The 26,665-nt window shown below is 39.5% G+C and overlaps 2 protein-coding genes across 4 annotated transcripts in view; both read left to right on the forward strand.

Moving 5' to 3' along the window:
* The first annotated feature begins 161 nt into the window (after positions 1–161).
* Positions 162–1,367, forward strand: LOC117472559 (C2 calcium-dependent domain-containing protein 4C). Its single transcript, XM_034117823.1, has one exon. It carries the CDS (start codon positions 162–164, stop codon positions 1,365–1,367), a length of 1,206 nt encoding a protein of 401 aa, XP_033973714.1.
* Positions 1,368–3,232: 1,865 nt separating this feature from the next.
* The window catches only part of vps13a (vacuolar protein sorting 13 homolog A), a 39,046-nt gene continuing 15,613 nt past the window's right edge, over positions 3,233–26,665 (forward strand). For all 3 annotated transcript variants that reach the window (XM_034118762.1, XM_034118763.1, XM_034118764.1), the window contains exons 1-48: positions 3,233–3,405; positions 4,017–4,060; positions 4,148–4,190; positions 4,274–4,369; positions 6,269–6,370; positions 6,629–6,738; positions 6,870–6,929; positions 7,069–7,128; positions 7,327–7,407; positions 7,856–7,913; positions 8,340–8,467; positions 8,695–8,801; positions 8,924–9,095; positions 10,008–10,070; positions 11,020–11,152; positions 11,323–11,417; positions 11,558–11,700; positions 12,119–12,320; positions 12,421–12,535; positions 13,061–13,197; positions 13,348–13,480; positions 13,731–13,848; positions 13,960–14,098; positions 14,714–14,825; positions 14,959–15,125; positions 15,276–15,432; positions 15,566–15,645; positions 15,785–15,844; positions 16,078–16,270; positions 16,390–16,506; positions 16,725–16,828; positions 17,296–17,463; positions 17,760–18,067; positions 18,227–18,374; positions 18,862–19,036; positions 20,091–20,215; positions 20,359–20,528; positions 21,184–21,440; positions 21,646–21,830; positions 21,924–22,067; positions 22,638–22,847; positions 23,154–23,297; positions 23,407–23,505; positions 23,601–23,750; positions 23,861–24,119; positions 25,478–25,638; positions 25,862–25,965; positions 26,067–26,379. In XM_034118762.1, coding sequence (XP_033974653.1) covers positions 3,306–3,405; positions 4,017–4,060; positions 4,148–4,190; positions 4,274–4,369; positions 6,269–6,370; positions 6,629–6,738; positions 6,870–6,929; positions 7,069–7,128; positions 7,327–7,407; positions 7,856–7,913; positions 8,340–8,467; positions 8,695–8,801; positions 8,924–9,095; positions 10,008–10,070; positions 11,020–11,152; positions 11,323–11,417; positions 11,558–11,700; positions 12,119–12,320; positions 12,421–12,535; positions 13,061–13,197; positions 13,348–13,480; positions 13,731–13,848; positions 13,960–14,098; positions 14,714–14,825; positions 14,959–15,125; positions 15,276–15,432; positions 15,566–15,645; positions 15,785–15,844; positions 16,078–16,270; positions 16,390–16,506; positions 16,725–16,828; positions 17,296–17,463; positions 17,760–18,067; positions 18,227–18,374; positions 18,862–19,036; positions 20,091–20,215; positions 20,359–20,528; positions 21,184–21,440; positions 21,646–21,830; positions 21,924–22,067; positions 22,638–22,847; positions 23,154–23,297; positions 23,407–23,505; positions 23,601–23,750; positions 23,861–24,119; positions 25,478–25,638; positions 25,862–25,965; positions 26,067–26,379 — 6,549 coding nt within the window. In that variant the 5' untranslated portion in view covers positions 3,233–3,305. The remainder of the gene's footprint in view (positions 3,406–4,016; positions 4,061–4,147; positions 4,191–4,273; positions 4,370–6,268; positions 6,371–6,628; positions 6,739–6,869; positions 6,930–7,068; positions 7,129–7,326; positions 7,408–7,855; positions 7,914–8,339; positions 8,468–8,694; positions 8,802–8,923; positions 9,096–10,007; positions 10,071–11,019; positions 11,153–11,322; positions 11,418–11,557; positions 11,701–12,118; positions 12,321–12,420; positions 12,536–13,060; positions 13,198–13,347; positions 13,481–13,730; positions 13,849–13,959; positions 14,099–14,713; positions 14,826–14,958; positions 15,126–15,275; positions 15,433–15,565; positions 15,646–15,784; positions 15,845–16,077; positions 16,271–16,389; positions 16,507–16,724; positions 16,829–17,295; positions 17,464–17,759; positions 18,068–18,226; positions 18,375–18,861; positions 19,037–20,090; positions 20,216–20,358; positions 20,529–21,183; positions 21,441–21,645; positions 21,831–21,923; positions 22,068–22,637; positions 22,848–23,153; positions 23,298–23,406; positions 23,506–23,600; positions 23,751–23,860; positions 24,120–25,477; positions 25,639–25,861; positions 25,966–26,066; positions 26,380–26,665) is intronic.

The raw sequence follows: 26,665 nt of genomic DNA on the forward strand, positions 1-26,665 counted from the left end.
CATTTCACCATTTAAAATAAACTTTAACTTGTTCTAGTTCTGAAATATGTGTTCTGTTTTGTGCACTGTTTGGTTGATTTACCAAAATAATATGTTTCATTCTAGTTGCAAAAGGAAAACGGATTGGACGTCACTTCGTACGAAATCATCAGAAAATAAATATGTGGGTCTTTGAGAAGATAAGGGAGAGCATGGAGAGCATTCCTCTAGAGCTGAGCCGGTACATGGGGACGAGTGAGGAGGACATATTTCTCTCTTCTAAAGCCAGTCTCTCTCACAATCTGCACAACAACATCCTCACACCAGACAAAATCCCAGAGTTCTGCCTGCCCCCTAGGCTTTGCAAGAGAAGCAGCACCTTGTCACACTCTTCATATGTAAAGACAGAGGACCTGAGGAAGAAGAATATAGATGCATCAATGGCTTGGAGGAATATAAAGAAACCGTTGCCATTCTCTGCAGAGGGGTATGGTCTGACTGGAATATTTGAGAGCCCCAACACTCGAAGAAAGGAGTCTTTGTTCCACTCAAAGCGCCCTGTTTACTTGTTTGATAGAAGCCGTCCTACTGCACCACCCAGACTGGCAAAAGTGACAAACCTGCCAAAGAAAACGTTATTGGGATTTCTCCCTCTGTTCTCATCCAAGAGCCTCTCAGAGACAGGAAACACAGGAAGTGAAACACCTTCTTCCAGTGACTCCTCTCCCCTTAGTTCACCTTATAGTCCTAAATCCTCCCTCTACTTACCACCAGGCAGAGGCCATCTTAAAGGAGCAAAATCCTGCCCGTCGCTGATTAACAGCAGGGAGACCAGAGTGAGATTGAAGAGGGGGGGTTTAAGTTTAACAACATCACACAGCAGCCCTCCGAGCTTAGAGGGCAGCTCACTCACCTTAGCTCCACCTGCTCTCTTCCCGCTGGATGTCCTGCAGTGCCAGGAAAGACCTCAGCACGAACACGTCCTCACTTTGCAGGGCAGAGGAAGAGTGCACCTCTATGCTGAGCACACCACATTCTCCACCAACACGTTTTTATCCCTTTCCACCGTCAGAGTGCGTGTGGAGTCTGTGGAAGGCCTATGGGATGATAGTGACCGACGAACCCTGAACTGTGCAGTGAGTTTGTGTCTGATCCCAGGGAAGCTGCAGCAACAGGAGGGCGCCACCATCAGGAACTGCCGCAACCCTGTGTTTAAAGAAGATTTTTTCTTTACAGAGCTCAGAAGAGAGGATCTGCAGGAGCTGCAGCTCAGGTTGAAAGTAGTGGGTAAACCTGCAGCTGGTGCGATGAGGAGAGGAACAGTCATTGGAGCGGTAACAAAACCACTGTCTGAGTTACTTCCTCTTAAAAAACGCATAGATGAATAACTCATTTTGTGTAATTTGGAGAGTGGACAGCACATGATATAAATATGACACAGTGTACAAAGAAAGAGGTTAAAGAGAGGGACGTTAAACATAAAATAGTTTGTGAAGGTTGTATGAGCATTTCGCAGCTGTTGTGTTATAATTTCCAAGATAGTAAGGCTACCACAAGGGGAAAGTATTTGATAGTGTATACAGTATATAATGTATTTTTGGTATTAAACCATACATGTAAGTCAAACTGCAGTGTCAAATATAGCATGTTTATGTGAGGTTACCTTGTTTTAGATATCCGGTTTCACCTGTCTCCCTAGCAAGAGAAAATGTTCATAATGTTTGACAAATTAACATAATTATTAGACGTTTAAGTTCTTGTAGAAACTGTCCTGAAGGAAACATGTTGCTGTATTGCACAATGCTTGACATTAGTGGAATGTGTTATTGATATCACTGGTATGTCCTGTATGCCCATCTCCTTTTACTATTTTGCTTGTGTTGCTTTTATGTGTTCTGTGTTCTACACTAAGTATCGCTATGGTTCTAACATGTGAAATAGTTTTAACGTGAATGTGTATGCTGCCGTCTTGACCAGGACCAGAAGTGGGAAGTAACTAAGCACATTTACTCAAGTACTGTACTTAAGTACGATGTTGAGATACTTGTACCTTACTTGAGTATTTCCATTTTATGCTACTTCGTACTTCTACTCTAAAATTGTGTCCTTTTACTCCACTACATTTATTTGATACCTTTAGTTACTTTGCATATTTGGATGATTAATGTGAAATATTAACAACACTTATACAATACTTTAGTTACACCTGGAGTACATTTACAAGCTACCCTGCAGCATACAAAGTCATTAAAACTAGCTGAACTTTACCAGCTTTGATAACACTTTAATGCATCAACAATAATAATGAAAACATATCATATTATTCCGAAATGGACCAATTTGCCTAATAAGTACTTTCACTTTTGGTACTTTAAGTATATTTTGATGCTAATACATTTGTAGTTATACTTTTACTTGTAACAGAGTGTTCCTTCACTCTGGTAGGCTATTTCTACTTTTACAAAAGTACAAGATCTGAGTACTTCTCACCATGTAATGCCAGACGCTAACAGGACCTTTTGGCTTAATAAAGGATAAAGACCAAATAAAAGAAAAATACATGATTTATTTACTTACAGTTTATTTACCTCAGTTCCCTCTTTCCCAGTGTTGCAGGCAGCAGTGGGTGCATTTGCAAACGCTTACCGCGGGACATCCTGACGTAGCCTACGTTTTTTTTAAAAGAGTGGCATGGATAAGTAGGCTACACACAAAGTAAGAATTTTAAGAAAACTGGATACAGCAGCATAGGAGACAGTTTACCGTTCATTCCTTTAGCGTTTTTCATAAACCCCGCCTTATATTCATGCCTCTGCCAATCCGCCTCTTCCGGCAAACTAAAGCAAAATTAGTCTGGATTCAGCTATTACAACTTTTAGGACGGAATCATTTAAATAAGGGCTATTTAAGTGTTGTACTGGATGATGAATTTGAATATGACAAGTTAATTGTATGTGACACTGATTACTTATGCTGCATTATTGACCAGGACACCCTGGAGTGGAGAAGGACACCTTTTGAGTCAATGAGAACTTTCTGGCTAAATAAACAAAGGATAAACAAATACAAATGTATTTAAGGACTGCAACTGTGGAATAAAATCCCACATAAAGCCACTTAGCCTACTGCCTACTTATCCTCATGTCCCCTCTTTCCAAGAGTTGCATAAGGGAGTGATCTTTCTAGAAACCAATCGTATTGCAGGTACGGCATGACGTAAAAGTCCCGCCCACATCGGGACGTCCTAATCTGGCGACTGGGCAGTGTGCAAGCAAGCGTCTGACAGAATGTAAACATGGTTACAAGTAGATGAGAGAAACGCCAACATGGTCTTCGAAAGCTTGGTGGTTGATGTCCTCAACCGATTTTTAGGGGACTACGTTGTCAACCTTGACTGCTCACAGCTAAAGCTTGCCATATGGGGAGGTAAGTGGACTAGCTCGCTCGCCAAGCTAGCTAGCTAATGCTAACAGACGTTAGTCACCACTCTTGTGAGGCTTCCAGCTGTCAGCGTCAGTCTGGGTATTTATTTGTTAACTGTCCACTATGTACCGGTATATCAGTCAACAGTGTTCATTTGTGAATGCTACAATTACCTTTTTGATAACGTACCTTGTTTTCTACGACAAGGATGTTTGCTTAGTGGTAGTTTCAGAGAAGCAGTTCGGGGTCACACCCTTCCACAGAGCCAGGTGACAGTCTGTGGTTCAGACTGTGTTTCATACTGACTCCGTTTCAAAAGCTCAACCATCGAGTCTGATACTCCCAGCTCTGCACACTTTCCGAGCCAAAGCTAAACATGTACAAACTTGTAGCAACTAGTAGACCAGCTTAACCTCTGTGTATACTCTCGTTTTACCAAACCCTGCAATGAAAGGCTTTTACGTTTTCTGAGCGTTGAATTAAATCGATACTAAGGTCAAATACCGCTCTGTTGATCGGACTGTGTTTCTATGAGCCACAATTCAATACTAATCTGTGTGTTCATCAGAATGTACATAGTAACAATCAGTTAACAAATACTCCTTTGATCACAGGTGATGCTATTCTTAAAAATCTTGAAATAAAGGAAAATGCCCTGGTAAGTTGCTAATAAATGTGCAAAATGAATCTGTTATTTATTCATTATGTGTTATGTGCGTTAGTAAACTGTTTATTTTTGTTACAGAGTCAACTTGACATTCCTTTTAAAGTGAGAGCCGGTCATATAGGTGAGATTGTAGTTGGCGTCCCGATTTAAAACATTCCTTTCTATGGAGAAGAAGGTTTTCTCACTTTGTGTTTCTGTTAACAGGACGGCTTGAGCTAAAGATCCCATGGAAGAACCTGTACACACAGTCTGTAGAGGCAACACTGGATGGGGTCTATCTACTCATAGTCCCCACAGCAAGTAAGATGAATAGCATACATCAAATATGAGATTTAATTCATCATCATAGACATTATAGTGTACTGTGTATACTGATTATTACCACCATTTCAGTTGACCAATACAGTTCCTAAAGGATATTAACTGCTGTATGTCAATGTCAAAAGGAAAACACAGTAAACATATTTGCCTCTAAATGCATTTAAAATATCAGTCTCATCAATGTCAACCCTCCTGAATGACCCTTATGACTAGCACACACAACGCACTGTAGAACAGAAGTCAGACAAAGAGGGTCTCTGACTTATTCATGACCCTAAAGTACTTGTCAGGACAAACAGGAAACTCAAGCACCACCTTCTACTGATTCTATAATTTAGGGTGCATTTCACATCAACAAAACAGTACAAAGAAAGTGTTCTTTCTCAATAGAACAATCAGTGGTTCAAGTTAGTATATTCTTCAGTGTAACATATCCACTAGTTGCAAAGCTTAAACATCTTTTTATTTTATTTTATTTTAAGGGAAAGGATGTTTTCACTACTCAGTTTGTCAACTATGTTACGGACAAACTTGATGTCATTACAATCATTTGATTAAGTCCTGCACTTCAAGTAAAATCACATTTGAAAGGCTCTTGAGGCTATTCTACCATATATCCAAAGATTTTTTAAAGTTTAAAAAATAATTGTATTAAAGTTTTGTTTTTTCATGTGATATGTTCAGCACTGTCATTAAGTTTAGGGATATTTTGTATTATAAAACTACCATACAGGTCATTTTGATAGTTTTAAGAGATGTCATGTAAAACTCCAACCTGTGTAGATATACATTATACTATAAAGGATATCAGAAGCACTATTTTAGATATTTTAAATTTGAAAAAATGAGGTGCAACATAGTTGACAATGAAAGTCAAACATTTGACGCAAATAAAATAGTTGACTGGACACATTATTAACCATCAGCACTATGTTCATTTCAAGGCAGAAGTGCAAAATTCCATTGATAATGATGTGTAATGACGTCTACATGTCCTACAAATTGTCAACTAGGTTACCTGTCAACTAAGTTACTACAGTTATTACAGTACTGGGTAACTCAGTTGACAGGTAACTTAGTTGACAATTTCCCTATTTTGACCCATCATTTCAATGGTAGGCCTTGCTTGGATGACCACATGTCATTTTCTTGAACAGGTTAACATCACATTTGAACATATAATTGAATTAAAATCATTAAACAATTGTAAACCATAACAATGTACGTAACATTGTTGATTGTCAATGAGTATATTAATTGACCATGTGCTATTATACATAAAATATTGTAAAAAATTAGAGGACAATCACCACAGTGTGTTCAAAATGTCTGCCAAAGAGGAACATGGCATCATGTGATGCTGGTGACATGGTATTGGGACAAACCATTTTTGAGTTAAAGGGGGAAGTTCTCTTAGTAACATAGTTGACAGAACTTTTGCGGACATTCATATATTAAGATATTTAAATTATTTAAAGGAGGAAATCAATTAAAAAGATGTTATTATTCTTTAGTATTTAGACTTTTGAAATAAATGAATACTTTTTTTATTTACTTTAATGGTTTTTATTCATTATTTTGAAACCAAGACACCCTCAACTGAAAAACGGACAGAGCAAAAATTGACAATTTAAGAACATCATGACACATTTCAAGCTAAATAAAGCATAGGATACACATAATGTTTGTGTGATATTATAACATGCTTTCCAATAATAGGCAAAATATGATATTTTTGAAGAAAATACTTAGAATAATTATAATTATCATCAATGGACATCAATGGACATGGAATGTACCCTAAATTGTAGAATCACTCAGTTCATTGTTTCCAATGTGCAGATGGATAATTATTTCTATTCACCCAATTCTTTCCAGGCATAAAATATGATGCAGACAAGGAGGAGAAGCAGCTACAGGAGGCTCGTCAGAGGGAGCTACAGCGGATAGAGGAGACAAAGCAGAAGGCTGCTGAGCAAGGTGTGTGTTGGCGTGTGTGTGTGTGTTTTTTTTGTCAATGTGTAGGTGTTAACTTCTAAAAATAGAAGTTAACACCTACTTATGGTGAGATGACATGTTGTATTGAAAAGCATTGTTAGAAGGTTTTATATCATTATTGTGTTACATTGTTATCAGAGAGCATGAGGTCAGAGGTCTGTTTCCTAAAGTTAAGCTTCAGGTGCGTTGCAGGACTCGTTAAGGTCTCATATTGACATAACATTTGTTTCTGTTGGACAGAGAATCCAGATGTTGAAAAACAGGACACCTTTGTGGAGAAGCTGGTCACTCAGGTCATCAAAAACCTGCAAGTTAAGATCTCTAACATCCATGTGCGCTATGAAGATGATGTGAGTATTCAAACCTGAGTTACCTCACTTATGTGTATGACTGTACAGCGTTGCTCACGTTTGTTTTTGTAGGCAGTAATTGATAAGCACAGAGAGAAAGACGTAATCCCCAACGGTTTTCTTTTCCACAGGTCACCAATCCAAACCGCCCCTTGTCATTTGGAGTATCACTTAAAAACCTCAGTCTTCAGGTAATGTTTTTTAAGGTCCCTCCTTTTAGATTGTATCCTAATAACATTCAGTAATTAAGGCGTTACTAGTCGTGAATTTTTTGTTCAAACTTAAACATTATATAATACAATTTTAACACTGCTTGTTTGACTCCTCCAGACATGTGATGAGAAATGGAATCCCAGACTTTTGGATGAGAATTCCCGACTTTTCTTCAAGGTGAGAAATTCAACCACGTAATCAGATGAGCTATATCTGTACCCAAAAAATGTATGCAATTTAGAAACCGATCATATTTACTAATAACCCCACTTTTGGGTCCAAACCTTTGAAATCATTGTACACTGTCAGATATGTTTCTTCCTCATGGTAAGCATCTGAACTACTCTAATTGCCTTTTGTTTACCTTCTTCTCAGTTGGTTCAACTAGAGAACTTGTTTGCCTACTGGAATGTCGACTCTTTACTCTTCTCCAATCACAATGCAGAGGAAGCCTTGGTAAGTATCACAATTAACGCTGTGTTGTACATTGCCTACACAAGCCTGGCTTTAGTCAAGCCATAGTCTGTTTTATTCAGCATTATTGGAGGCATAAATAACACTCTTAACGGGCCAGTCGTCACTTTCAAGCAGCAGGATAGATTCAATGTAGCATTTTTTTTTTCTTAAATCCTTTGAAAGCCTTTGCTTTTAAATGTTCTTGGTAGAAATGTCAAAAGACTTCTGCAAATGCTTCTGAGTTTGATGCAGATTAAGTAAACCTTTCATCTAATGCACAAAGACTCTCCCTAGAATACGGCCAATGGTAATTATTGTTTTGTAGTGATGATTTAATTCTGGATGTTGTTAAGGCATTAACACATAGAGATTCAATGAGATTGAAGAATATGAGTAATGATAACATATGAAATGTAAATGAAGTTCCTTTACCTTTGTCTTTTTGTAGCAATGTCTGCAGAGCAGCATCGACGCACAGAACTCTCTTTCAATCAGCCATGACTTCAGTGAGTATCTAACTGTATCTAAATGTTTTCACTTTGTATACTGTTATTTAATATGCACACTTTGAAAATGTTGTATAGCCCACCTAATGAAGCCGCATTTGACTACGCACACATACATCAGTAGTTTTCTTGTAAAATGTGAAGTGGCTCTTGGGATGTAATGGCCTGCGCTTACACTGTGGGCCACCAACAATGTGTGAATCACACCATCAACACCAACATATTTGAGCACTTTTGAGTTTCTATTGCTGGCACAAGCTTTTGCATTTTTGAAGGTAGAACTTTGCAATTGAAAAAGTATTTTAAAAGTTTATATCCCACTAAAATACAGGTCCATAATTCAATGTACAAATGTAAAGTTGCTAAGAATATCGTTAATGTTAACAGTTTGCTTCTAATAATCATTTTGATGTTGCTGCTCCACAGTTTTTCATCCTATCTCAGCGGCCGCTAAACTGCGGATGAATCCCAGGTCAGATGTGGACTTTTCCTCTCCTAAAGTGGACCTGATGGTCCATCTCAGTGAGGTGGCCATTGAACTCAACAGACCCCAGGTAAGTTTGTGTGTAGTGTATAAACTTGTCTATGTAAAAGGCAAAGCCTGTTTTAAAAAAACGTTTTTTAGGGGAGAGAAAGGAAGAGAAATAGAGAGAAGTTAAGGAAAATAAAATGAATTCAAAATGTCAAGGGGTAAATCGTTAAAGAGCTGTTCAGTGATGATAACTGCATATCTGTCAGGACTCTTTGCACATGTGTAATGGCTACCGTCCTCTCTTTCCAGTACATTAGCATCCTGGAGCTGCTGGGCTCAGTGGATTTGATGTCTCGCAATCTCCCGTACAGGAAGTACAGACCCGAGGTCCAGGTTCACAGAAATGCCTGCATATGGTCAGAAAACACTTTTAACATTTGACTTTGGTTTTGAAATGCCAAATGACATGTGACATTTTACAACTTTAGTATTGTCGATTGTGAAGTTGACTTTATGCATCGATGTTCCCTTCTTGCAGGTGGAAGTACATGATCACTAGCGTCCTGGAGGTGGATGTAAAACCTCGTCTCCAGATGTGGTCCTGGCAGCACATTCGCATTCACCGGCAGACGATCAAGTGTTACAGAGAGCTGTACAAGGCCAAAATCACCTGCAAGAAACCCAGCGAGGACCTGCTCAAGGCACTCGAGGTGAGAGAGAGCTGAACAGATCTGACAGGGGGAGGAGGGGGAGATATCAAGTTCTCTATTTTTATCTCTTAATATCCTCATATTTGAAGCACTGACAGCCTCATATGATTTAAGGAGTATTTTTCTTTCAATGTTGCCAAGTTCTAGATAGAAAGTAGTTTCTCCCTCATCCAACCTCTTTTCATGCATCATGATGCATTGATTTCAGCAAGATACAATTATTACATTTCTTCCATAAACCAATCTTATTTCGTCTGTTTTTAATGTCTCTGCGTGTGTGTATACAGTACATCTTTTTTTTTTTTCGTGCTTTAAAAAGTCCTTATCTGTCATGCCACTAAGTATTTTTTAAATTTAAGAAATTTGAAATTAGTAATGGTGAGGTTAGAGGCCAAAGTAGGAAGAACATGTAATTGTAACTTGATTATATGTGTGACCTTGAATTATAAACCTATTTGGCTCTCTAAATGTATTTCTTTTGGGAAAATACTTCCTATTCAAGTTCAGACCTGCAGTTTCTGCCCAAGTGTACACTGACAATACTTACTTGGCTTCAGTGACCATCATTTATTGCCTGTATGAAAGGTACATGTAATATAATATGCAAGTAGTTAATTACAAGTATATTACCTTCTCAAAATCATTCAAGTGATGCATTGTTCTAGCCATAATGACCCACTTATCTGGTGTTCAACCCTTTTAGAAGGATTGATCGAATTGCATTTGAGGTTATGTACTGCAGAGAGATACATCTCTAAATCTAAATGTATTTTCCGCTGTCTCTTCTCTGCTCTGCAAGCATAATCTCCTCCTGATGTGATTAATAATGAACAATACGTAATCAATGCATTCCTGCATGAAGTAGCAAGAAGCTGCTAAAACCTAATGAGCGTGTCTTGTATCTATTCTCAGGGGCCTGAGAAGACCTTGGATATTTTTAACATCACGTTGGCCAGACAGCAGGCGGAGGTGGAGGTAAGCTCTGTTTCACCTTGTGAACTGTATTCTACTCTGTACTGTATCTGTAGCGTAAATTGTAATGTCTGCAGCACTGTAGCTAACAAATTATGCTAAACTGTTAAGATCCTTTCAACCGTTATACCCCCTATATTCTACTTTCCACAGATACAGAAAAACAGTGATGAATACATACATTTACAATCATGCTAATGGGTTACAAAAGACATATAAATTATACTCTGTACTATTAATTATTTAAAAGCAAGTTTCAACCATCATATGATCGAAGTGATGCAAGAAGCAGGCACGGCTGACAGTTATTGCCACTGGCATCTTGTGGTCTAAGCTTAGACTGAAGTGCTGAAGGATTATGCACTCAAGATGCACCTGTGAGTTTTACATAGTCTTAGCTTTACTGAACCTATTTTTGCTATAGACTGCAATTTTGCCACAGAATATTTCAAATACAAAATAGGTTAGGTAAGTTTGAGAAACCGGCTCGAGATACACTTTTTGTTATATTCTATGGAATGCTCTTAACATCCCGATAGCAATGAATATCTTAAGTGCTTTGACAAACAATCCATAAAAAAATGTCATCTGTGGAAGCCGTAATACTGTAAAAAGCACGACCAATCATTTTAGCCGGCCCGGCTAAAATAACTGGATGGCCTACCTGCCTGTCAGCCTTTCATCTGTGCACAAACTTATCTCGTGCCCTCATTGGTCATGTGCGCGTTCGTGTGTGTTGGAGGAGGGGCTCTGTAAGGAAGTGGCAGATTTTTTCCGGCTGTGTATTTTCAAATTCTAGAGCACTCGAGCTGGCTTCTCCAAAATTACCTACCCCACCTTTAATATGACTCATAATGCAATTTGTACTGCCAACATTTGAAGAAAAATAAATAAATATATATTATATTTAAAAATTGTTCAAGCTGTCAACTGTCTTTTTTTACTTTCCCAGGCAAGCAAAGCAGGTCTACGAATTTTCCGTCCAGGGCTTAAGATGGAGGAGGAGGAGTCTCAGGGCTGGTTGAACTGGATGTGGAATATGGGAGGAGAGGCCGAATCAGAAACAAAAGAGGTCAAGACTGGAGGTAACCCATTAAAAGAAAAACCAGCAAAACATTATAAAAGATAATAATAACAGAACCAAAGCAAAGTGCTCCAGTGTATTTTTGTAAAAGACTCTATGTTGTTGGCTTTTCTTACTCCTCACATTCTTTCTATTCCATGTATTCCCTCTTGCCCTTTCTCTCCGTTTAAGGTTTTGATGAGCTGTTAACCTACGCTGAGAAATCCAAACTCTACACTGCCATCGGATACAGTGACACCGCTGCAAATCCCAACCTGCCAAAGAACGTGAGTCTCTTCCCCCTGACACCCACCAGTCAACGAATAATACACTAAAGTCTGGCTCTCCAACCCACACAAACAAAGATCAAATAGCAGAAACTGTATCAGATACTTTAATTATGAACTATGTTGTTGTTTATTTATAGTTTGAGGACATGAAGGTCTATTTCCACATGGAGAAGCTGTCTGTGTCCATCACTGACAACAAGGACAAAGATGAGATCATCAGGCTGACTGTGGGAGAGCTCAAGTCCACATTCACTCAGAGACCTGGAGCGCAAGCCATCAAGTGGGTCCTTTTCTTTTGGGTGGGGGGGGGTGTCTTTCATAACATTGATTGCATTTGTACTTAATGTTTTAAAGAGCCTCCATTGAAAAACACCATATTAATTCGATTTTCAGTAAAAAAACATTCAGCACAAGCACCTTTTGTTTCTGTTTCAATACAAATAAAAACAAATATATATATTTAAAGGGCCGGTGTGTATGATTTATTGGGAGTGGGGATTTATTGGCAGGAATTGAATATATCATTTTCATAACTATGTATTCAGTCGTGTAGAACTATCTGGAACTAATAATCGTTGTGTTGTGGCCCTCACATGCAAAGGGCCACTGGCTCCCGAGCTCTCAGTTTTTACAGTAAATCTCATATTTAGGATCCTGATGTTGGTGAAATCGACATTTATTATCTTTTTCTTCATCAGACTCACAGCCCAGCTCAGTTTGTTTGAAGTCACCGGCCTGGCCAGTAACCGTCCCGCACCGACCCTCCTGTCGTCGAGGAAGGCCGCCACAGGAGAGGGGACCCCGCTGCTCTGCATCCTGTTTGAGACCAACCCGCTGGATGAGAGCGCCAACCAACGGCTTCATGTGGAATCGCAACCCTTGGAAATCATCTATGACGCTGTGAGTGGTGTCTGACGGCATGCATGTACCAGCATTATATAATAAAATAACATGAAAAGTTGTAAATATTATATATTTCTGGTGGGTTTTGTCTCTGTAGATAACGGTGAACAGCATGTCAGTGTTCTTCATGCCCCCCGATGACCTGCAGCTGGATGAGCTCACCAACGCAACCCTCATGAAACTGGAGCAGTTTAGAGATCGCACATCCACCGGTCAGTGGCACATACACACACATGAACAAACCTCAGGAACTGATCCTAAGCCTGGTCTCAACTCTGATGGGCAGATATGTCCATTCCTCGGCCCCTCTTTTAACTGGGTCATTTTCCTTTTCCCATATGCTTATCCATAGCCTGCGGGCCTCACCCTCTAAGTCAGTTGAATTGTGGTGTTCCTGTTTATTTCCTTGTTTCCTGAGATTGTTTGCTGAGATTTTAATCTTGTTTTGCTATTACAAATAAACAAAGCAAAGCTACCCTTCCTTTAAACAGTACAACTGTTAGAAATGTTGAAATGGGAATAAGTAATTAGGTTAAATATATTTAATGTATGTTGCAGAAACATACTGTACTCTAGCATATTTTACACATTATGCTGAGAATGAATGTTATCAAGATTTTTTTTATAACAAATCATTCTTGTTATGTCATGAAAGTCTTCTGTATTTGATCACCGAGCTGATCCCTTGTTTGGCTTTTCTTGCTACAATTAAGTTAACTTCTTGCTTTTGTTTTTAGGTCTGATGTATGTGATCGAAACACAGAAAGTTTTGGACCTGAAGGTGAACCTGATGGCCTCCTATGTCATCATTCCACAGACCGGCTTTTACAACGGCACTCAAAACATCCTACTTTTGGATCTTGGACATTTCCAGGTCAGAGAGTGTAAAACGTAACAGTGGGCTGAACGTGCAACCTGCACACAACTGTATAAAAGAGCCTTCTGAGGGTTTTTTCCAAATATTTAATTTTGAAGACTTTAGAGTACTAAAAGTTTAAACATTTCAATTGTGTTTTCTTTTCAGATGTCCAGTCAAAGCAAGAAGAATCTGCCTCAGCTGTCAGTGGGCACCAGCAACATTGAAGACATTATGTCCAGAGCATACGACAGCTTTGACATACAGCTTAGCAGCCTGCAGCTCCTTTATAGCAAACCAGGTACACACAGGAGGACATGCACCTTTCATGCATACTTTTGTGTATGATTGTGTGTAGTAGGTGATTAACTCTTGGAGCCTTGTTGGTTGTTGTAGCCTAGAAAACAGAGGGATGATTTTAGGACATTTAGTATTGAGCGATCATATATGAATGGAGGAAATAAAAGGAGAATAGGAAAAGTATGAATGCTCTGTTTTCAATTTTTCTGTGAAATATAAGGAAATGCTTATCATTTTCTGTGTTTGTATAGATTGGGACTGGAAAATGGCTCGTAAGCAGAAACAGTCACCGCTGCACATTCTGGAGCCGGTGGATCTAACGGTGGTTTTCAGCAGGGCGATGGTCGTCACAGACTCCCGCATGGCAAAGTCAGTTTGAAGTTTTTCCATAACATCCTGTTATTTCGTTTTCTGTGATGTAGGGCTAAAGATTCTGAGCACACTAAATCTTTTGTTCCGATGTCTGCATCTGTGTTCTAGGTTTAAGATGTCGGGCGAGCTCCACCTGCTGTCTCTTCGTATATCTGATGTTAAACTTCGAAATGTTCTGGAGCTAGTTTACAGTATCCCGCTGCCTGAGAGCATACCTGCGGCAAACGGCTCTGCTTCATCCTCCAAGGTAAGAACTGTCCAATTATCCCTAAATGGTTCTGTTCACATTTTGTGTTGATTAGATGAATTACCTAACAATAAGTAATGGTTTTGGGCAGAAAACATGATGTTTTGAGCTCAATTGTACACATGTTAAGTGTCAATGATAGCTATTATCGTTATAGTGAGACCATCTTCAGAGACAAAATTATTAAGAGGGATCTTTTGATCATTTATACAAATCCACCAGTGGAAGAAAATTATTAGATTTAGCATCAAATCTGAGACCTAATGCAGCATGGTCGTGTCCATCATATACTTCGATCATAATGTTCTAAGCCCTTTCAAACTTTAACTTACCTATTTCCATGGGCTCCTAACAAAAACACAACACAGTGTTTATTACAGATTTATGGACAGAAAAGCTTGACACACAGTGCTGATCTCCGTATCAAAGTATGTGTTTAGGTTTAGATGATGAACACCACCTCTATGGGGCAGGTACTGTCCTCTTTAATCTAATCTTGAAAGTTCACTGTCCCACACCCCTAACACTCTTGAAGGATGTAATGGTTATGACCTAATAATAACAAGTTGTAGAAAATGAAGTATGTCTCATGTTTTGGTGTTTTTTCCTCCTCAGCCGAAGCAGTCGTTCACCCCACAACTCACTCCCAGAAGACCTCTGAACTTAGCCGACCAGCGCTCCTCTCTCATGTTCGAGTCATGTGAAACCATCAGCATCACCTCGTTGGGTAAGACGCATTCTTTAGCCATTTCCTCCACGCTGTGCAACACGTGTAATCGTCGCACTACATTCTTTGAGTGTGTGTATTTCAGTATAGCAGATATGTCATTGTGTGGGTTTTTGGATTTGTCGCCCCTCAGGTTCAGAGGAAGATTTGTTTTACGATGCTCCCAGCTCTCCCGTCGGTGATCGACCATTCTTCCCAGATAATCCGATGCCGCTGCACTACGCAAAGTTTAACAGAAGTAAAAGTTCAGAAGCTCAGAAGAACATGACTGACCTCATCTTGAACTTTGAAATCAGTCAGGTATAGAGAGGTCTTGTTCAACAAAGTTACAAAAAAACATTGTCTTTCATGCTGTTTAAATTCTCTAATTGTCTTTCCATTATTCTAATAGTTATTTTTTCTTTGTCGCTCTGCATGTTCTTCTCCTCTGTCTCCTCTTTGTTCTTCTAGTTTTCTGTTCAGTTGTGTCGTCTTTCTGGAGATCAGGAGGTCGCGGTGCTTGACTTGGACATAGAGGGTCTGGGCACTGAACTGAAACTACGCACCTTTGACATGACTTCTAACACCTACCTACGGGAAATCTGCCTCAAGTGCCCTGAATACATGGGTCAGTAGATGCTTTCAGGACTGAGTGCCTCCTTAAACAGTTCAGGAGACATTATTTATAACTCAATTTGGGGGTTATGAGTCTTAGCTGCACTTTTTATTTGTCATGTGTTAATTGTTTCCTCTTTGTTTAGATTCTGAAGAGCAGCAGGTTCAACTGATCACCACTCTGGACAACTCAGAGGTTGACCTGCTCACCCTGGAGTACATTAAAGTAAGTTGCTAACCATTGTTGAAATTGATTATTTTTAGATATATTTATCTCCAGTTTACAAATTGTCAGTATTGGAATGTATGTCTTCCAAATGGTTGTAAATGGCTTTCTCATTATGGATTGTGTTTTTTTTTTTTAGGCTGATAGGAATGGCCCTGAGTTCAAGTCTCAGCACAACAATACAGAGCAGCTCATCAAGGTGAAGGAAATGTTAAATACATTATTTTCCACTGTATTGGAGTACATTCATTTCTTGCACCAAGTTTCACCATCAGCATTTTATGCTTGAAAAATTAGCAAAATACATAATTTAAAACCAAAATATGTTTAGACTGTTGCCAATAGAAGAACAAAAGCAATATTTGATGCAAAAAATAAAAGATGCCATTGTTTTTTTCTCCATTAAAATGTTGACGTTGCATTCCCATACAGGTGACCTTCTCATCCCTGGATGTTCATCTGCATACAGAGGCTCTACTCAACACCATGAACTTCCTCACCAACCTCCTTCCTCCATCCACCAAGAAAGAGGGAGTGCAGGAGGAGCTCCCCATCATTCATGAGGAAGAAGAGGCAGAGAAGGAGGGAGAGAAGAAGGAGGAAACTACTGTAACCAAGAAAAAAAGTACCTAATAAATCCTTTCAGAATTAAATTCAATGTTACTTTCCACAGCCGTCATTCTTCTGTGGTTGTCTTCATCAGTATTCAAAGACTCACCTTTTCTTTCTCACTTCCTCTTGAAGGTACAAAGCCTTCAAAGTTTGCAGATGTGGTGAACTTGCATATCAGAGCTGATCTCCGCTGTCTGAAGGTTTTCATTCGGGGACAGAAAGCCAGGATCTCTGAGATTAGTATTGAAGGTATGAAATGGCTGTGAAGCTCTCTTGCTTGACCCTGAAGATATTAAATTCAGCCCTTCTCCAATGCACTTTTGTGGATATTGATTATGTTATTGTTGCCACTTTTTAGTTATTTATCTGTCTTATTATGCAAGCTCTCTGAATTGGCATTTCATGGAAGTATACCATTAACTGAGAAATGAACACTTTCTTACTGACTCACTTTCTCAACCACCCAGGTCTGGTTTCTGAGGTTCTGATGAGGAAGAAGGGGATGGAGGTTCTGGCCAACCTGAAAAACATTGTGATCCTAGACTGCGACAAAGATGCTCTTTACAAGAAGGTACAATCAGCAAGTGACCCTAAAGGACTCAATGCTCATCTATCCCTATCGTGGCCTATGTCTCTTTGTCCAATACAAATCTGATTCTATGTCTATAGGGTCTATATTTATACTAGTCTTTATTTCATAAATGTGGACCACTATGCATGAGACGCTCTGTAAAGAAATAGAGGTGATTCTGATTTGTAATGGAGTAAGAGCTCGAACGCGATTGAATCGCCTCGTAAGGAATTGCAGGTTTGTCTTGTGCTCTCATAGAAGGGCAATAATAGACAAAGAGAGACATCAGATTTTAGGTCCAAGGTCAGGTGGCGAAACATTAGTGTGCTATTAAGTTTTTTGCCTTTAATCTGTGTGCTCTATTAAACTTTTGACCTAATATCTGTCCCTATAAATTATCTCCTTAATAATTTAGATGTGTTTGCTTATTGCTCTTTAATTCTTCTTGCCTTTCATTCATTTCTCAGGCTGTGTCTATAGCAGATAAGGAAGTGTTTGCCTTCCGCATGGTAAACTATACGGACGCAACAGAAGGAGACGCCTATCTGGACATGTCTAATGTTGACACTGCTGTCACGCTGACTGTGGGATGCATTCAGGTCATCTTCCTCAACAAGTTTGTCTCCTCCATACTGGTAAGTATCGCATATCTCTGTCACAATCCTACACTTGTAACAGTTGGGCTTTTCTAATCTGCGGGAAAAGGCTGATACAGCCCTGCATGCAAATGTATATATACTTCGAAAGCATGTGGGTCTCTACATTTATTGTATAAGGTAATGATAACATTTGAACTGTACATTTTGAAAGTGCCATGAATTTAAATTCAATATGGTGCCATAAAGCTACATATACAATGTAACACTTACTAACTCATTTAAAACTGTGGATAGATAGATATTGTCATTTTTAATACTTTTTTCCCTCCCAGGGATTCATCAATAACTTCCAGGAGGCTAAAGAGGCGCTGGCTGAGGTGACAGTCCAGGCTGCAGAAAAAGCAGCGTCTGGTGTGAAGGAGCTGGCCGAGCGCAGCACTCGTATCAATCTGAACGTCCACTTCAACGCACCCGTCATCTTCCTGCCTCAGTCCTCCTCTTCCTCCAATGTCATTGTAGCTGACCTTGGTCTGCTGTCCGTCAAGAACCACTTTGCCAAGCAGCCCTCTAAGAGTGATGCCACGATCCCGCCTGTTGTGGATATAATGACCGTGAGGCTGACTGACCTCAAGATGTACAGGTCAGAGAACGGCCATCTTTAGGAAATATGATTCAATGTTAACTTATCGAAAGAAGCTGTTTAGCAAAGCAGTAGATGATGTCACTGAATGCAATAATCACATATATTTTCCATAACTTTTCTCATTTTGTTTGTGTTGTTGCCGTCTTCTGTCTTCAGGACCACATATAAAGATGAAAGTTTTCAGGGAGAGACCCAGCTGTTAATGCCAGTCAGCTTGGACTTGGAAGTGCAAAGAAATCTTTCATCCAACTGGTACCACAGCATACCGGACATAGAGATCACCGCTCATCTGAAACCCATGAGTGTAAGTACATGGGAGGGAAATTACTGATTTATAGCAAATGTAGTTTTTCTTTAGACTACATTTGGGTTGGGTGATATGTCCAAAATCTTCTTTCCAAATATGTAGTCATTTTATATGTTAATAAAGATATATCAGAATAAATAGTCTAAATGAAATAACCACATGGTAAGGCCTATTGTGTACCTTTTGTGAAAGTACTGAGTATTTCCTCATATCTTTTATAGGCAATTTTCTGAAAATCTATGGTCAGTTTTAGCTTGTTATCAATTCAGACTATGTTATTGTGGATTGCAATATTGTGAAATATATGATTTTTTGCTTGTTTATGTTATTCCATTGTTTTGGTTTGAAGTTTGATGAATGACTACATAATAAACTGTTAGACTGTTAAATTATAATTGTGTTAGTGATAATCCCTTTAAGTCTGTCCAGTTAGAGAAATGGTGAAAATCAAAATATGAATCAATCCTGTGTCTGTCCCCTCCAGCTGATCCTCAGCCAGGATGACATGACGGTGGTCCTGAGGACTCTGAGTGAGAACCTGACAGAGAAGTCTGATGCTGTTCCACCTCCAGCTCTTCCTTCTCCCTCCACTGATCTATCCTCCGACACCGTATCCAACAAAGTGTCCATGGGCTCTGGAACCACCGGACCAGCCAGCAGTAAGCAGTCTTAGTTCAGCATCACAATGTATTTAGTAATTTAAAACATTTGAACATTGGAAGAAAATGCTCTATGGGCAGATAATTACATTTGTGTCAGTCCTCTAAATGAACATTTACAATTTTAGCTCAGAGTTTAAAGGGTTAAGGTGAGCCTTATACAAAACAATCCTAGAAAAGTTAAAGGTAGGGTAGGTACGTTTGAGAAACCGGCTCGAGATCGCTAGAATTTGAAAATACACAACCGGAGAAAATCTGCCACTTCCTTATAGAGCCCCTCCTCCAACACACACGAATGCGCACATGACCAATGAGGGCACGAGATAAGTTTGTGCACAGATGGAAGGCTGACAGGCAGGTAGGCCATCCAGTTATTTTAGCCGGGCCGGCTTTTTACAGTATTACGGCTTCCACAGATGACATTTTTTTTATGGATTTTTTGTCAAAGCACTTAAGATATTCATTGCTATCGGGATGTTAAGAGCATTCCATGGAATATAACAAAAAGTGTATCTCGAGCCGGTTTCTCAAACTTACCTACCCTACCTTTAATGACATTCAAAATGTTTTTTATACTTTAAAGGGGACATATAATGAAAATCTTACAGCTTCAGTGCTTGTGTACATACATTTTGAAAAAGAAATGTGGCCAGCCTAGGTAAAAAAAACAAGGGATAAACAAACATATTTCTCTTCCTTTCCTCTGTCAGATACAAGCTCTTTATAATAAAAATAATCTCCACTTACATCTTGACACCTTCCTTTGCAAAGGTTCACCTTATTTTTCTTGCAAGCCAATCAGACTGGACTTTTCTGAGGCTTAAAGAGACGGGTGCTAAAACAGAGTGATTATTCAGACAGAAAGTATGAGAGAAATAATGTGTTGGTTGTTTTTACATTAGAGAATCTAAACATGTTCTAGAATCTAGTAGAAACCCCAAAAAATATATAAAACTAAAACTGAAAATATAATGTGCCCTTGTTAAAAAATATCTAAAAACGAATCAACCTCTTTTTAAAAATGTTTGTTATTTGTGCTGTGTCATTTTTATAGGCAACACAGTGGTGACGGCTGCTGTTGTGGAGCCCAGAAAAAACAGCAAGCTGAAGAGCACACTGAAACTAGACTTCAAGTTCGACTCAATGACACTTGTCTTGTATAGCCCTAATGGGAATACGGTAATGCATACACATACACACACTTGCATGCACACACGCATGTATACATACCAAGTGATGTATGAAATGAGGCTTGTTTGACCTAATTTTACAAAACCTGCATAGCGAACTTGTTCTAACCAAAAGTTTATGTCACTATCTAGTTACTAACGCTAGATTCACATGATGAGCAGCTGAAGTTGGCAGAGTTTACTCTGGGCACCATCTCCACCTCCGTCCACATGTTCTCCGACAGCTCCATGAAGGCCTCAGTACGACTGGCTGCCTGCCTTCTAGATGACAAGAGAACCAGAATCAAAATGGTCACCCCGAGGTACTGGGAAACACACAACACAAAAAACACATCGCACACACACACATACAGTATCTCAGTATAGATAAAATGTTTTTTACATTGAGACAGAGCCTTTACCATCGCAGCCCCCTTCCTCTGGAATTCAGAGACGGCACTGACCTACCCACCTTCAAAACACTGACAAAAACTCACCATTTCAGACTGACCTTTCATGAGTGACTCATGTTGTGTCCTTCTGCTAAATTGAGAAGAAAATGCAATTATATTTCATTTGACTTTTTATCTTATTTCCTTTACCTCTGTAAAGTGTCTTTAGGCTCCAGATAAAGCGCTTGATAAATAAAATGTATTATTATTATGGTATATTTCATCATGCCTGTGAAATATTTAGTTACCATTTCACAATAATTGTAATAAAGTATTACACAATATTATAATAATAATAATAATAATTAAGACAATATAATATAATATCCTCGTTTGATTGATGAGATTTTATAGTTGTCGGTCCCGGGATGGTTTGTGTGATCTTATGAAGAAAACTTGTATACTGAATATAGAAAAACATGATAAGACGTCTGAGTCTGTAACACATGAATACCATGCCAAAGATATAATTTAGGTCAAATTAAATGTAACTTTGTTTATTCCTCTCGTACTTTGTTTTCTCTAGGATGATTGCAATGCGTCCTGGTGCAGAACAGAACATGATGGTGGAGGTGAACTATCGTCAGGGCCGTGAAGGCACCACTCTGGACACGCTGGTGCAGGACGTGTACCTGTGTGCCAGCATGGAGTTCCTTCACATCGTGGCAGACATCTTTCTCAATGCCACCCAGCAAGGGTTTGCTCAGGCGCCACAACCCAAGACCAGTACTGGACCGGGAGAGAGAAAGAATATAAACTCCTCTACAACCTCTAAAGAGTCCAGTGAGTTTACCATATCAGTTTTAATTAAGTTTAAGTTATTTTTCATTCAGCATCATTACTCTATCTGCAATGTATCAGATACAGCAAAGTGGTGAGCATGTGGATGAAATAATAACCTTTTTTTAAATAAGAATTTAAATAATCTGACTTACTTTTACCCAACTTGAACTGATGTGTACTCCATGATACTCTCTGCCGCTGTCAGCTGTCGCTCCAGCTGTGGTTTCAAAGACAGAGATCAATGTTATGGTGCGCAACCCGGAGATTGTGTTTGTGGCTGACCTGACGCGCGCCGACGCTACGGCTCTGGTGATGACCACGCAGTGCGAACTAGTGATGAAGAGTAGTGCAGAGGGATCACAGATGACTGCTGTTATCAAGGAACTCAAGGTTTGTATGAACATGTTTTATGTAAGCCGCAAAATGCAGGTTAAGTCTGAAGTGCTCTCGTATGCAATATAAATGTTATGGTTGTTACTGTAGGTGGTGGCGTGTCCGTTCTTGAGAGAGAAGAGGAAAAACAACGTAACGACAGTGCTGCAGCCGTGTCAGGTTTTCTTCCAGAGTTCTCAATCCCTAACCTCCCCTCAGGCTATGGAGGTCTCCATCAATGCTCTAACATTAAAGGTAATTATTTTATTAGTTAGGCTACCCCTTTCAGAATTATATTTGTGAAAGGTCTGTTGTTTAAATTATACTTTTAAAGTGTTTTTTTCAGTACGTTTCCGTCTAGACATTGTCGATAATAAATTACTTATTAGGAAATGAATTGCTTTTTCTTACATAGTAACTGACAGAAGTGAATAGATCCCTACCTTAACAGGAGATCAATTTGTTTCCCTTTTTATCCAACTACCTTGTATGCATTCATTTTATCAAAGAGCGCAGAAAGTCAACCAGTATGTCTGGCTACAACATCATAACATCGTTCAAGTTTCCTTTTCAAGTTATAGTACCATCTCCAGACAGTATTGTTTAAGGAGTAGCATAGAGTTTTAAAATTGGCATATTGTCTAATAATTGATGCAGGTTAGGCACGATACGTTTGTATCAGCCAACAGAGATGTAAATTGTGGCATCAAGTCAAAGAAAAGATTGAGGAAAAGAAAGTTGACATTTTGTATGATTAGAAACGTAGCTTTGAACTATGTACTTGGTATAAAACATGATGTGTCTGCTGTCTGAATCTCTGCCCAGGTATCTCCGATCATCATCAACACAGTGATGACCATCCAGTCTGCGCTGACTCCCACAGCGGAGACCCCCGAGGAGCTGGCCAGTCCGGTCCCTGTGGACCTGTGGAAGAAACGGGGCTGGAAGGAGCTTAAACTGTGGTTCCTAGAAGAAGAGGGGGATGAAGACACAAAGTCACTGGCCCCACTGATACCAACTGGAGAGTCATTACAGGTATGTGGCTGCATTGACGTAAATAATAATACCTTATAGTTGTATGCTATGATGTTTTTTTTGCAGTTTTTATTTCTTTCTAATTGTTTATTTCTACTCTTTTAATTTCTACTTATGTGCAATGCCTTGTTTTTTATGCTGCTGCAACACAAACATTTCCCAATTTGGGATCAATAGAGTACATATTTTCTAATCTGTGATCACAGTCATACCAAAAACTCTTGATCAGTGGTTTTTGAATCTGTACACTGAATAAGAGTTTGATGCATTATAACGGGTTATGTCATTTCATGGCTATCCCTGCAGGTGACCATCAAATCGATCTGTCTGACTCTGGAGGCTGGAGTGGGACACCGCACGATCCCCATGCTCCTGATCAAGTCCTCCTTCCATGGAGACGTGACAAACTGGTCCACACTTATTAACTTGCACAGCGTGCTCAACCTGGAGGTAAACCACACGGACACTATATTTCTTTAACCTTATCCCAAGACCTTATCATAATTCTAAAAGTAAAAAATAACTGTAAAATATGCTGTTGTTTTCTGTCTTTGGTTAGGTTCACTATTACAACGAGGTGCTGGGAGTGTGGGAACCGCTGCTGGAGCCCTTAGAAGATGAGAAGGATGGTTTTAGATCATGGACTCTTAAACTGAAGGTACTGATAGACTGTACATAAACACAAACAAACCCAATATATATATATTCAAACATGCGCACAGTGTTTAACATTTTTCTCTTTCCTATAACCAGATGAAGAAGGCGCCAGTGAACTACATAGGTTCAGATGAGGTGGATTTTCATGTCCCAGACTATAAGACAGTCATTGTCATCAGCAGTAAAGACCAGCTCAACATCACCCTCTCCAAATGTGGGCTGGCCATGTTGAGTAACTTGGGCATGGTAAGAGAAGGGATGTTAACATTTTAACAGGAAGTCAAAGGATAGGCGGTCCTCTTTAATGTGTTCTTGTCTCTCTCTCTCTCTCTCTCTCTCTCTCTCTCTCTCTCCAGGCATTTGCAGAAGCTGCCAAACAGACAGCTGACTGCTTCCAGAAGGATGAGGCTCCCTTCATAGTGAAGAACCGCCTCGGCCTGCCAGTGTCCGTCCGCCACAGTGAGATGTTTTGTCCCATCGGCCAGCAGGGCACCAACCGCACAGTTGAGTTGGAGGATGGGCAAACCCTCGGGTTGGACTATTTCACCACAACAGACACAGACCAGTTCTCAGCCATGATTTCCTTGAGTGGAAAAGAGTACTACATACAGCCCAGTAAGTTAACCCGTTTATGGAATTATACTGTAAAAAATATTTTAAAGTCAATCATTATTTGTTGCGATATCACCAGTTACACATTATTGCCAACAGTCTTTAGTTCTACATACTGATATACACCTCAACATCAGCAGGAGAGGACTCTTTAAAGTAGAGACACTTCATACTGATATACACCTGAACATCAGCAGGGGAGTACTCTTTAAAGTAGAGACACTACATACTGATATACACCTGAACATCAGCAGGGGAGTACTCTTTAAAGTAGAGACACTACATACTGATATACACCTGAACATCAGCAGGAGAGGACTCTTTAAAGTAGAGACACTACATACTGATATACACCTGAACATCAGCAGGGGAGTACTCTTTAAAATAGAGACACTACATACTGATATACACCTGAACATCAGCAGGAGAGGACTCTTTAAAGTAGAGACACTACATACTGATATACACCGGAACATCAGCAGGGGAATACTCTTTAAAGTAGAGACACTACATACTGCTATACACCTGAACATCAGCAGGATAGGGACTCTTTAAAGTAGAGACACTACATACTGATTTACGTCTCAACATCAGCAGGAGAGGACTCTTTAAAGTAGAGACACTACATACTGATATACACCTGAACATCAGCAGGGGAGTACTCTTTAAAGTAGAGACACTACATACTGATTTACGTCTCAACATCATCAGGAGAGGACTCTTTAAAGTAGAGACACTACATACTGATATACACCTGAACATCAGCAGGAGAGGACTCTTTAAAGTAGAGGGACTACATACTGATATACACCTGAACATCAGCAGGAGAGGACTCTTTAAAGTAGAGACACTACATACTGATATACACCTGAACATCAGCAGGAGAGGACTCTTTAAAGTAGAGACACTACATACTGATTTACGTCTCAACATCAGCAGGAGAGGACTCTTTAAAGTATACACAGACTAAACGGTGTTTCTCAGATTGGGGTCCAGGTCAGGGTCCAGTGTCACTTATAGTAATTATAGTTTATAGATTATATTTTATTCAAATCTAATAAATCTATAACTCTTAATGTACAATCTTCGACTTTTAAAGACCTGTCAAACATATTTGTAAAACATTTCTCTTTCTTTTTTCTTTTTCTATAACCAAGACTAGAGAGGTGTAAAAAGTATGCCTAATTCATTTATAACAAAGAAGAGGACTTGTATCTTGTAAGGGGTCTTTTCATTTTAAAATGATGACCTACTTAATTTCAGTTTTTATATTTGAAAATGATAATATTAGAAAAATGTCAAAATAATGCTTTAAAAGGTAAGCACTGATGAACTGCTCTTATTTCCTCTGCCCTCTCCAGCTCCGATGGGTCACACCTCAGCCAGCGTGATCCCCCTGATCAAGGTGGGCCAGGGGATGTACAGTGTGATGCACACAGACTCAGGAGTCACTCGTTTCCTGGTCTGTCAGATTTACACTGTGGAGGGCAGCAAGTACGTCAAGATCCGCTCTCCATTCCAGGTACTACACTGATGAACGTATACATATTCCCCTCAGTTTTATACTTATTATGTTTATCTCATCTGTAATAACTTCCCTGTTAACTTCATCATTGAAAATAACTGATTATAAGCAGCAGTCCCAGCCGAGGTTGAACTTTATGTATTAAAATAGCATAGGATTTAAATTGAAATACAAGAACATACATCTCCAAAGCCTAATTCTTTCTCTCCTCTTTATGCAGATCATCAATCATTTCTCAATCCCATTCAACGTTTTTGAGGGATCAACATGTCTGGGTAAAGCTCTCCCTACTGAAGAGTTCTGTGTGCCTTTGGACTCGTATAGGTGAGAGCAAACACTTCTCTTTCCCTCTGTCTCTCCTTATCCCACTCTCACTATCGTAGTACACACTCCCTCACCCACATCTGCTCTCTGCTGCCTCTCAGGTCTGAGCTGAGCCTTCGGCCGATAACAGAGGAGGACACTGATGATCAGGAGGAACAGTACGAGTGCTCAGAGGGTTTCAGCTACGAAGACTTCCACAATCATCAGCCCGACACATGCCTGCAGCAGACCTGCCGTCGGCGTGGAGATCAGGGTGGTGTTCTGATGGTCAACATGGTGCCATCGAGAGACGCTGTGACATTCAAACACACTGGAGGTGTTGGGGAGAACTTCGATGCTCCCTTTGTGCTTCATCTGTGGCCTTCCATCCTGCTGCGCAACCTGCTGCCTTACCCCATCTCTTACAAACTGAAGGTATGATGTGTCTGGTAGTGACCTCTCCAGTGGGCCATTGGAGATGGAAAAGGACTATATGGCTTGTATGTTTTAGCACAGTCCAACATTTTACAAACTATACAGATTTTATGTATTGGTATTAATGCAAGTATAGTATACAAATGTTGGATGTCCGATCCAAGGCCGGGTCATTTTATATTAAGTATCTGCTGATATCGAGCCCCGACTTCTATTTTCCTCATCATACAGCTGAACGCTGCACACATCAATTATTGTCCAATATACTCTGTACAGTATATGCTTG

The sequence above is a fragment of the Trematomus bernacchii genome, unplaced genomic scaffold (genome assembly GCF_902827165.1).
Source record: "Trematomus bernacchii unplaced genomic scaffold, fTreBer1.1, whole genome shotgun sequence".
In the NCBI taxonomy this organism is placed as follows: Eukaryota; Metazoa; Chordata; class Actinopteri; order Perciformes; family Nototheniidae; genus Trematomus; species Trematomus bernacchii.